The sequence below is a fragment of the Populus trichocarpa genome, chromosome 11, assembly GCF_000002775.5.
Source record: "Populus trichocarpa isolate Nisqually-1 chromosome 11, P.trichocarpa_v4.1, whole genome shotgun sequence".
Lineage (NCBI taxonomy): Eukaryota > Viridiplantae > Streptophyta > Magnoliopsida > Malpighiales > Salicaceae > Populus > Populus trichocarpa.
In genome coordinates, this window is record NC_037295.2 from 13060966 (window position 1) to 13073340 (window position 12375).

The window sequence follows — 12375 nt, forward strand, 5'->3', positions numbered from 1 at the left end:
TTTGGCTAATTAACACACAATATATACTCAAAACTTTCTTTTGAAATCTTGATTATAAAAAAAATACAATTTGTAGTTTTTTTAAAATACAATTTTCGTAACTATAACCGTAAAAGCTATCACAATATTAAACACACTAATAGCTATTAATATATATGAGTTTGTTGAAGAAAATTTTCTTTTATTATTATATAGCTGACATCAACATATTTTCCTTACACATATTTGTAGATTTTGGATTAGTTTCTTACACCATGGTATTTAACGTGCATCCGAGCTCTTTGAATCCATCATAGAGGGAAAAAAATAATTAGATCACATCCTCCTATGATGATGAAAAAATTGTTCTTGTTACATGATGGAATTTTATTTTTTTTTCAAACGGTTAGAAGTGTATTTAAATCATTTTATGTTTCAATTAAAATTGATTTTTTTCAACGATTTTGAAAACACACTCAAAATAAATTATCTTTGTTATTGATTTTAAAATTCAAACCCAAAAATTTAATAAGAAGAAATTGAATATAGTTTAAGGCCTGCTTAATGATTGTCCTTAGAGGTGGAAATGATTTTATGAGGAAATTGAATATATATAGTTTACAAATATTATCCTTAGAGTTGACCCTTTCATGTTGTCTTCGACCCAGTCTTATGATGTGAATAGGCTTAATTTCTCGTAGATTTATACACAAATTCAATGAATCTGCCAAGAAATAAGGGTTAACAAGTTAGATTTATCAATGTTAAAATTTGGGAACGTGTAAAGATGAAGTTGTAAATGACTTTTGTGCCAAAGCTTATATGGGACAAAGATTAAGAAAAGATGGTCTGAAGCTCTTGAATTTTTGTTTTTATTATTATTAATGTTGATGTCCGGACTAGTTTGCATGTATCTCGATTAATTCCACGGACCCTGAAGTTAACGACCATGTAAGCTTTTAGTGACTGGGACTCAAACTTGTGCTTTTTAAAAAACAAACCTAAAATCTTACTAATTTAGCTATACCCTTCAGAATTGAAGCTCTTCAATCTTAATTTTACTTTTGGTGCTTAAGACTTTAAGATATAAAAGTCAAATTATGTAAGAATCAGTGGAGAAAATTCTGAAGTAAAACATGACAGTTTTTCCGCACTAATATTTACAGAAAATGTTCATCATACAAACAAAGCATACTGAAATTAAATAAAATACAACTAATGGCATGATAGGTGGTAAATGGCGAGGCCCAGAAATGATAAATGATTGACAGGCGCCCCTGGCGGATGCTCCATCTCGACCGTTTGGAAGCTTGGAGAAATGCTATCATCCTTGCTTACCTGTGATGGAAGAATTTAAAATTGTGCGATTTTACATGAAAATATCAGTAATGGAGTTCTAACTTTTAAGTAGGAAGATAGCATTATTACCACCAGTTGATTGAAGTTCATTTCGGACAGAATGGAGTTGAGCAACGGCGTCGCTAATCTTCATGCGCTCTCTTGGAAATTCAACAGAACATGAGATTCCAATTCGTAATATTGAGTTCAAGCACTCGAGAGGTCTGCTGTTTCTCATGCTGCTAATTTCACGTTTGTCGTCGTCCCCAGTTGGTTCTTCCTGAAGAAGAGTTGGATCTGTTATCTGTTTCACTTGTTCAGGCACAGCTCTCTTGACAAAGTTATGAAGATTTGAGCCTTCTCTAAACATTTCATCAGTGGGCCTCTTTCCTGTGAACATCTCCAACAAGAGTATGCCATAGCTATATGTATCACCATATGCAGACACTTCACCTCCTACGCCATACTCTACAGTTCATAACCAAAACATATGATTTACTTTGTTTTTTTCAAAACATATGTAACAGTAATGCCATATGCTGAAACTTCACTTCTAATGAATGTTTACTTCTATGTTTGATGTGCGAACCTGGAATAAGAGGTTACGGGACAGAAAAAGTAAAAGATTGGAAGATTGATAGTTCTACTACCTGGAGGAGCGTAACCTATAGTTCCTCTTACTCCAATTGAAGTTGATTCATTTGTTGGATTGTCAAGGCTTGCTCCAGAAAGAAATTTTGCTAGCCCAAAGTCACCTACATGTCCAGTGAGTTCATCATCGAGAAGAACATTGCTTGGTTTAAGATCACAGTGAGCTATTGGCATTTCACAATGATGATGAAGGTACTCTAGTGCACACGCAACATCGATGGCAATGTTAAGTCTCTGGAGAAGATTTAGAGTCAGCGCTGTGCCACCTCCTGTACCAGTTGGATGCAGCCAATCCTCTAGACTCCCATTAGCCATGAACTCATAAACTATAGCCTTGAAATCATTACCATGGTAATCAATACTTGAGCATGCAGTTAATACCTTGACAAGATTCCGATGTCTGATGTTTCTCAGGGCTTCACATTCAGCTATGAAACTCCTAGAAGCTCCTTGACGCATGAGATTAAGCACTTTGACAGCAATGACCATTCCATTTTGGTCAAGCATTCCTTTATACACAGACCCAAAGCTACCTATACCAACCAAATTCGCTGAAGAGAATCCATTGGTAGCTTTTAAGAGAATTTGATAAGACACCTCCAATAGCTCATTCCGCATAGAGCTCAATTTAATTTCTCTTCTTTTCCTTCTTGATGAACAAAGAAATAAACAAGTGACAACAAGGGCCAATGCTAGAAGCACTGTAATGGCAAAGATTGCTATCTTCAATTTGAGTTTCAGCCTCTTTGGTTGGTGGACCTTGCATCTAGGCAGCCCCAACTCGGTGTTACCACCACATAGCTGGCTATTTCCTATGACTGAAACTGCAGTTGAGTTCTTGAAAATTCCTTCATCTGGTATCATGCCCTCGAAGTTGTTATAAGAGAGATCCAACATCTCTAATGAGTTAAAGCCCTGAAAAAACTCTGGAATTTTCCCTGACAAGTTGTTATGAGAAAAGTTGAACTGTAGAACTCCTCTCAGTGAACTCAATGCTGAAGGAATGGACCCATGAAAGAAGTTGGAATTCATATACAAGTCTTCAAGACTTATACAACCCCCAAGACTGCTAGGAATCTCACCTGATAACATGTTTCCAGATACATCTAAGAATTCTAGATTTATTAACTTTCCTATTTCAATGGGAAGGGAACCCGAAAAATGGTTTTTAGAAAAACAGATATACAGTAATGAGAAGATCCCAAAAAGTCCTGGGGGTATGTCACCACTAAGATTGTTTCCACACAGAGTCAACACTAACAATTTCTTGCAGTTCCCTAGACTTGAGGGGATGCTACCTTCAAGACTGTTATCCCCTAAATAGAGAGCCATTAATTTGGTCAGATTCCCTACAGAGGATGGAATACGCCCTGATAAATTGTTGTAGTCAAGAACCAATCCCTCAAGATTTTGAAGCTCTCCAATGCTAGAAGGAATAATACCTGAGATTTTGTTGTTGCCAACATCAAAAACTTTCAAGTTCACCAGCTTCTCTATTCCAGCTGGGATGCTTCCAAGTATGTTATTTTCCGGTAGACTGATCACCCCGAGCATGGTTGAGAGATTGCTGATTTGTTTCGGCAACTCCCCGCCAAAGTTATTTCGTTTAATAGACAAATACTCTAAAGTGGTGGCATTGGTCAATGAGGAGAGAAAGCTTAAGTCATTAGCTTGTCCACTTCCTAAATGGTTGGAGAAAAGGGTGAAAAAGTTGAGCCTATGCAGCTTTTCTAATGTAGGAACTTCTCCTGTTAGATTATTTAAACTTACTTGAAGCAATTCAATATTTGAAGCATTTGATATGGAAACAGGAATGGAACCAGTGAACTGGTTTGAGGCGATTGAAAAGAATTCAAGATTTGGGAGAGATATGCCTATATCAGATGGAAGATTGCCATGGAAAAGGTTGAATCCTATATCCAAAGCTGTCAATGAAGAAAGATTGAAGATTGAGGGTGGAATGACACCTGAAAGCCTGTTATCCATCAGATTTAAAATCCTAAGATTCTTCAATTTTCCTAGAGTACTAGGAACATTCCCAAACAGAATTTTATTTTTTTCTAGCCGAAGGATCTCAAGGGAGGATAGATTCCCTAAAGAAGGAGGGATAGTCCCTGTAAGACCATTGACTTCCAGAGTAAGGTTTTTGAGCTTCAACAAAGAGCCTAGCTCCATAGGAATTTCTCCTGTCAGATTGTTGAATTCAATTTTAATTGAAATAAGGTTAGAGCAATCAGATATGCTAGGAGGAATTTGACCAGAGATGGAATTATTGTGTAGAGAAAATATCTGCAAACTACGCAAACGGCCAACCTGTGGAGGGATTTCATGAAAGAAACTATTGTTTTGAAGGTGTAGTTCCCTTAAAAAGCTCAGATTGCCAATATGGGGTGATATGGTACCTGAAAGTTTGAGGGACTGTAGGGCTAACACTCTGACCCTTTGGTGCCTACGACCACAAGAGACACCATGCCACTGGCAGAAATGGATAGTACTATTCCACGAGCTCATGATCCCAAGAGGGTCATCCACTATTTTGTTCTTGAATTGGATTAAGGCTAATAAGTCAGTCTCATTAGTGTAGTCGGAGCAGGTGACTGAGATTAAAGATAAAAGAAAAACAAAGGATCGGAAGCAAAAGGCTGAACAAAACATGGATGAATGAGCCACTCGGCAGCTAAAGGGTTGGGTACTGGTGGTTGGATTTTTACAATTGAAGAAAAGATCAGAACAGCATGCAGATTCAGGTGGACATGCGGACCAAGAAGTGTTATAGAAATGGAGCTTTATAATAGATTAAGAGGTGAAGTGAAGATGCAATGTTCGACCATGGCTTTTCCCAATGGATCACTAAAAACAAAGACTGAAACCATGTGCAAATTGTCCAGCGTCACCATGCAAGTGGATCAAAGCTAGCGTTGACTTCTATGTAATTAACAAGTACAAAGTTAGAGGAATTTGTAATTGCATTTGTCTTTGTAGCATGAAAACAGTACCATCTCAACTGGATAACAACAACAACAACGCTTGTTTATGAAAGACAAGATAAAGAACAGGTTTGGCCAACATGAACTTCACTCTTGTATTGATCAAAATAATAGGTATACAATGTAACAGGACAAGAGTAATACAAGGAGTGAAATATGGAATATACAGTTTGAAAGTAAGATTTACACAGCATTTGTAGGAGAGTGTTCAGCTGGGTGTTATGTAAAGTCGACAAGTGAAGAAACAGATTCACCAACACTTCTACACCATTAATTTGGAACGCAAGAAAGTGAAGCGTAGTGATGTTAGTCCCTTTGCAAGGACATAAACCAGTTAATCGTCAAACTAAAATATCTTTATTAACTATCTTTTCTCGAATAAAATAATATAAAATAGTAATTAACTTCAACATGCTTCGTGCCGGCATAAAAATTATATTTGAAGCACGGGCATTGTCACAAACATTGCCACACCACAAAGTAGGAGGACAAGGTATAGAGATACCAAGGTCTCAAAATAACATTTGTATCCAGTGCAATTTTGTTGTTGCTAGGGCAATAGAATGATATTCAATTTCAATATTTGGACTATTTATGGATTGACAGAGTTGATTTACAACATAGCTGATATCTGAACAAGTAAGAGTACAATATTGTAAGGCACCCACTACTCCTTTATAATATGTGGCATCTGCTAGTAGCTCACCTCATATGCAGAGAGCTTAGCAAGCTCCAGAGATTATAGAAGAAGCCAGAGTATGATACAAGTGTTCTTAAACAAGTTAAAAATATATTTGGATTATCAAAGATGGAGACCAGTATGATCTATTACGGGGTGTTTAAAAATATAATAATGATTGTTTTTCAAAGTGTTTTTTGCTTTAAAATATATCAAGATAATATTTTTTATCACGAGTTTTAAATTTCAGAAAAAATAAAAACACAACCATAAAAATATTGAAAAACATCAAAAAACAAAAAAGCTACAAATGAAATCCACAAGTCAAAGTGTACTAAAACTAAAGGATTGGTAGATTGTCGGGTGGTGGAGTCACTAAAGGGAAATTTTCCAAGAGGACAATAAGATCAAAAAGTAGTTTTATTTGCATATGATGAGAGAGAAATAGAACTTAACGTTGAAGTTACTAAAAATAGCTTGGGAAGGATGTCCAAGCTGACTATGCCATTGCTTAGCAGATGCTTTCTCACCGATAGTTGTTGCAAGACCATTTGGACAATGAAAAATGGTCTTGCAACATTGAACTTAAAACGTTGAAAAATTATTGATAGAAAGTAAGTTTGTAGAAAGCATATGGACAATGAAGAATGTTGGACGGTTGAAAATCAGACTGGTCAATTTGTAAAGAGGCGAATTCAATGCTTTTAATTAACAAACATGTATCATTTTCTACAGTGATAGTCTCTCCTCCATTGAAAGGTAGCAGATGAGTGATATTTTGAGCATTTGAGGTAATGCAAGCATTGGCTCCACTGTCTGCATACCACACCTGATGTTCAGATTGTGCATTAGACTCAGCTACCATTACTCCATGCTTGGTTGGTGGATATTGACCCTGATAAAAGGAGAGAAATCTATGATAGCAGTTTAATAACTGTCTTTTGAAGACAGTGTTTCCTTCTCGTCTCTGTTGATTACCTGACTGTATTCTTTGTAGTTGGGCTGTGTTTACATGGGTTAGTTCTTTGGGCTTCAATATATACTGGGCTGGTCTTAGACGTTCCTTGATAAAAAAAACACAAATGGGTTTTGAGCTATGGCTTTGTTAATGTAGGTTAAATTCTTTGGGTTGTATTCATTGGGTTTGGGTTAAGCACACTCATGTTCAAGAATTAAAAAACAAAAAAAAATAGAATAAAAAAATATAAATAAAATCAAATTTATGTGAATCAATATTTTCTCTCCAAGCACCCTCTATATGATTTTCTCCACTGTATTCCTCGTAGTTTTGAAATTCAACTAGGCCCGGTGGATTAACTCAGGACTCGGTCGACTCGGGCTGAAACCGGGCTGGGTTGAAAAAAAAATATGAGAAGGAAAAACCCGACGTGACCCTGCAAAACCCGGTCAAAAACCTAGTTGCGACCCGTTGACTTTTATTTTTTTTTTGCAAAAACGACATCGTTTTGATTTAAAAAAAAAAAAATTGCCCGAGCAACCCGGTCAAAACCCGGTGACCCAATCAAAACCCAAGACCCAGGCCGGCCATCAGACTAGATCTGAAAACTATAGTATTGCTAATCATATCTCCAAACAAAATATTTATATCTCTAATTAAATCTCCATGCAAAATCTCTTAGCAAGATCTTGACACCTCCAATAAAATCTCCACATCTTCAAATTATGAGCACTCTAAACATTTATCTTGGTAATTTCTCTATTAATCCACCATTGTTGTTGGCACAGTTCTTATCTTCACACTGCATCACAAAGCATTCTCCACCTCAAATGAAAATGTTTTTCGCTTTAGGAGAAACAAACAAGCCAACCTCCTAAGTATGTCATAACTCTCATCTCTCATATATGAGAGATTATAGAAGAAGCTTCGTTATACTAACTCACGTATAAGAGAATTTTATTTTCCAATAAAAAACTTGTTTTTACAGGAAAAAATGGAAGTACCATGCCCAACCGCTAGCTTCGACCTAAAATGCAGCAGTGAACAATCCAAATACAATTCAAAGTTCTTGCAACTTCATCAGTTTTCAATTCAGACAATCGAGTACGTACTCCTAGAACTACTCGGGTCCTAGAAAGCAAGTAGAGCTAGAAAAATTTCATAACATTGCCGGCAGAATCTAACTTAGTTGCCATCTGTTTCATTAGCTTCGTCGAGATCTTATGTAGTGATCTCATCCTCCCATGCTCATCTCAATTAAGGCCTACGAAATATGATCTACTGACAGCCATAGGCGGAGGCATGGCAAAGGCTGGGGTGGGCTTTAACCCAGCTCAAGATTTTATTAATATTTTTTTACTAGTTTTATGTTAAAAAAATTTGTAATTCTCAATTAAATTATCAAAAAATTATTAAAATTTGCGTGAAGTCTTTTAACATGATGGTTTAGCTTGGGTTAAAATTTCAGAAGTTTTAGAGAAATTTAGAAATTTAATAAAAAATCACAATTTAACCAGTTTTACGTTATTGAATGTAATTTTCAATCCGACCATCAGATCGAGCTGAAATTTTACGAGGGATCTTAAAATATATTGAATAAAATCTGGTTAAAATTTTAGAATGAACGGAGCTTGGTAGTGCTAACAAAAAAAAGAACCGTCAAATAAAAGCAAAATGACTCATTAAGAGTAAAATGGTTATTTGCCATTAAAAAATAAAACAAATCAGCTCCTCCTTCCTTTTATATGTTGCCAACTGGGCAGAAGCAGAATAGAAAAAGAAAGAAAAGAAAAGGCGAGAGATAAATAGAAAAAAGTAAGGGAAAAAAAATCCAAGAAAAAAAATTAGAAAAGTGAGAGAATAACCTTGTAAACTTACAAAGTCCAACTTATAAAACACTAATCTAGGAAAGAATCAAGTGAAGGAAGGAGAAATTGAAAGAGAAAAACAATTTAATTACTTTATTTTCCAGTTGACATGAGATTGTTATTTTATCCCGGTTGAAGGGTTGTTACAATATCAATTCAGATTCGATTATAGATGAATTATATTCCACAAAACATCGAAGGATGTAACTTTAATAGTGAATTTATTTTTACTTTCACTTTAATTTTATATACTTTCAAATTTATTTTTTAATATTTTGGGTAGTGTATTTGAATTAAAACTTTACTGTTAACTTCAAAAATTTATGTACATAAATTAATAATCGATCTTAAAAAATATTCATATATTTATTTAATAGCCCAGAACAAAAAAAATTCCTGGCTCCGCCATTGGTGAAAGTATTTAACATATAGCAGCAGCAACGACCGAACAGTGAACAGATTAGACAAGCAATAATACCGCAGAATCAAAATACTTTCAAAGAACTGAAAGGATATAAGAAGTCATTTTCAATATATCCCATGTTTGATGTTTCTAACTCTTCTAATCATGAAATGATCCTCACTACCAAAGTATAATTTTTCACTACCACAATTTGTGATTGTTAATATAATAATTATTAGAAATTTACATAATTGTGTTGCTAATATAATAATTATTAGAGATTTATATGATTGTTAATTTTAAAATTCGTGAGATTAGTCGAGTAACACGTAAATTGATACAGACATCCATGTTAATCAAAATAAAAATAATAAATTCTTGTTGTTCATGTGTGTGTATAAAGTCGTAATAAAGTAACGTAGAGTGATGGAAAAAAAAATATTCTCTCTCTTTTTCTTTCAACATTAGCCTACAATTCTTGTAAAGCTTGAACACAGAATTTGTCGCATAGTGTCCACTAGCGATAGACCTTATTTATTATACAAGTAGATTTCATTAATTAATAGTTTTGGTTGAATGAATTCGGTAAAACTGTTGTTAAAACTAATTAGTATTAATTAAATTAAAGCTTGACTAAAATTATTTAAAACAATTATATATATCAGATCAATATTATTCAAAGTTAAATCTTAGTTAAAATTCCTTAAAACTTTTTATACAAGGTTAGCACTAGTAGAGTTAAGGAAATTAACAAGGCAGAATTTGGATTTTTCTCCTTTTAAATTTTTTTTTAATTTAAAATTAATTTTATAATTTTTAAAAATAAAAAAAATTTATTTTATTATATTTTTAAATAAAAAAATACTTTTAAAAACAAACACTTCTTATCTCTTAAATATCTCGTAATATTTCGTAGGTAATGGACAACTGAAACGTCGTCGAAAATTGACAACTGAAACTTCTCGAGGGAAACGTGTTGAAAAAATTTCAACGTTGCTATTGGCCTATTACTTTAGGTTCCCGCGTCTGTGATGTATTGTTGACTTCTCTGTATCTATCTATAATGCTTGCATGGACCATCTTCGCCTACCGACTTCTTTTTTTTTTTTTTTCCAAGACATGATTTAAGTAAACTAGAATATTGAAAGCTTGTAACTTTATTCCAAGTATTTTTAAAAAAATTTATTTTTTTTATTTTTTATTTTAAATTAATATTTTTTTAAGTGTTTTGAGATTATTTTAATACAATAATGTTAAAAATAATTTAAATGAATAAAACATATTATTTTAATGCATTTCTAAATGAAAAACACTTTAAAAAATAATTGCAACCACATTCTTAAATACGCCCTCGATCTTATCATAAACAAAGAGGCGTCTAGGTGTCAAGTTGTCTAAATCTTGAAATATTTTAATCCGGGTTATTACTTAACTCGGTTTTAAAATTAAACAGTATAAGAGTTATTTTGACATAATTTAATTGATTTAGCCGATTTAAAAACAACTTGAACAATTAATAAAAAATATGATTTAATTTAAGAAAAAAAAATCAAAGTGATCTCTTTTTAATATTAACATATTAATATATTAGATCCAACCAAGCTTCATAAATCAACCTATCAAATTCACGATCTAGGTAATGAATTTCACTGAGTTTAAGAATTTTATTTTTTAAACTATTTTTTATTTAATTATATGTTAACAAAAATAGATATTTATAAAATTGAGTGCAAACTAAATATCTATATATTTATTTGAGACTATAATACCCTTATAAAAATCAAAATGAAATAATTTATAAAAATAAATTCAAAATCAAACAAATATTAATAAATAAAAATAATTAGAATAAAAAAATGGGGGAAATTAATAATTTCACTCCAACTCTAGGGGGATAAAGCAAACCGGAGGGATGAGGTAATCTAGTCTATTTAATAGATCATGGAAAACTAGACTCCTGAAAAGTTGATGAGCTTCTGTTTGTTTGCTGGAAAGTATTTTTTTTTTTTAAGTGAATTCCGGGAAAGTGAATTATTTTCCAATATTTGGTAGTGTAATGGAAAATAAGTTGGAAAATATTTTCCAGTGTTTGGTTATGTTATGAAAAATGAGCTAGAAAATAACTTATTAATGTTTTATTTTTCTCAAGTTTATTAAAATAATGAGGAACAAATCTTACAAATTAAAAAGTTGAATGAGAATGAAATTGAAAAAAAATATATAATTTCATAAATTATCTCAAATAAAATAAATAATAATCAAAATAATAGAGATCAAATCTAAAAATAAAAAAAATTTGAAAGATGAAGAAATTAAAACAATAATAATTAACATTTCATAAATTATTTCAAATGAAATAAGTAACAATAAAAAGAATGAAAACCAAATTTGATAGATAAAAAATTTCAATTAAAAAATGATAAGGGAAAAACAAATAATAATTATAAAAATGAGGACCAAAGTTAATATAAAAATTAAATTCTAAGGGATGAAATTGAAAAACAAATATTCAAAACAAAAAATTTAAATAGCAATCAAAAGTTTGAGGACCAAATTTGATATAATCAGCAAATAATATGACATTTCAAAATTTTTCACAACTTCCAGAAAATGTTTTCCGTTGACCAACTTTTCTAATAATAAACAAACACAAAAAAATTTAAAAAAAAATTTCATATATATATATATATATTACCCTCAGACTTCAAACCGGTTGCAAGCTCAAACGTTTTTAGTGGAATTTCTACGACGGTGATGGCATTCACTAGTTATATTTTATTACATCTGTATCTTATTTATTATTTACATATAAAAAAATTATATATCAATAATTTATTTATTAAACTTTGAATATCCGTTCAAATATTTATTATTTGAGTATTATTTATTATGTAATAAAAAATTAGAAATAATATATATACACTTGAATATATATATATATATATATATATATATATATATTAAATAATTATAATATAAATGTTATACATATTCCTTTTTATTTTAAAAAAAATTCACTCATTCAATTTGATTAAATATTTATTAAAATTAGATTAAACTAGTTATTTGACCCGCGCTTCATTACGAGTTAGATAATTTTTTTTGACAAAAAACAAATTAATATGCAAGTTTTTTAAATGTATTTTTTAATTCTAACTATAAATAAAAAAAAGTCTATACTTGCATTTAATTAAATACATCAAGAATCATTTATACCGGTAAATACAAAAAAAACAAAATATTAATACATCTATTCAATTGCCTTGCTCTAAGTTGAATAATGTTTTTCTAACGTAAAAGAATTAATATATAAGTGTTTTAACGTGTTTTTTAACATTGAGTAAAAAATATAATCATAAATAAAAATTTTAATACTTGTATATAATAAAATATAGTAAAAATTATATGTATTAATAAAAATATATAAAATCTCAACAAAATATATAAAATCTCAACTTAATTTTTAATCGTAGTTGGATGATAGAATAATTTTGCAATTACTAGAGTAAAAC

The 12375-nt window shown here is 31.6% G+C and overlaps 1 protein-coding gene across 3 annotated transcripts; it reads right to left on the reverse strand.

Annotated features, from left to right (window-relative positions):
• Positions 1-1101: 1101 nt before the first annotated feature.
• On the reverse strand, positions 1102-4818 carry LOC18103328 (probable LRR receptor-like serine/threonine-protein kinase At3g47570). Of its 3 annotated transcripts, none has more exons than XM_052445163.1 (3): positions 1968-4818; positions 1411-1785; positions 1102-1317 (listed from the first exon to the last, which is right to left on the reverse strand). In XM_052445163.1, the coding sequence occupies exons 1-3, from the start codon at positions 4621-4623 to the stop codon at positions 1304-1306; spliced, it is 3045 nt and encodes a 1014-aa protein (XP_052301123.1). In that variant the 5' UTR covers positions 4624-4818; the 3' UTR covers positions 1102-1303. The 3 variants fall into 3 exon arrangements, with proteins under 3 accessions (XP_052301123.1, XP_024436700.2, XP_006377707.3); XM_024580932.2 differs by having other exon boundaries at positions 1408-1785; XM_006377645.3 differs by lacking the exon at positions 1102-1317 and having other exon boundaries at positions 1324-1785.
• Between the last annotated feature and the right edge of the window lie 7557 nt (positions 4819-12375).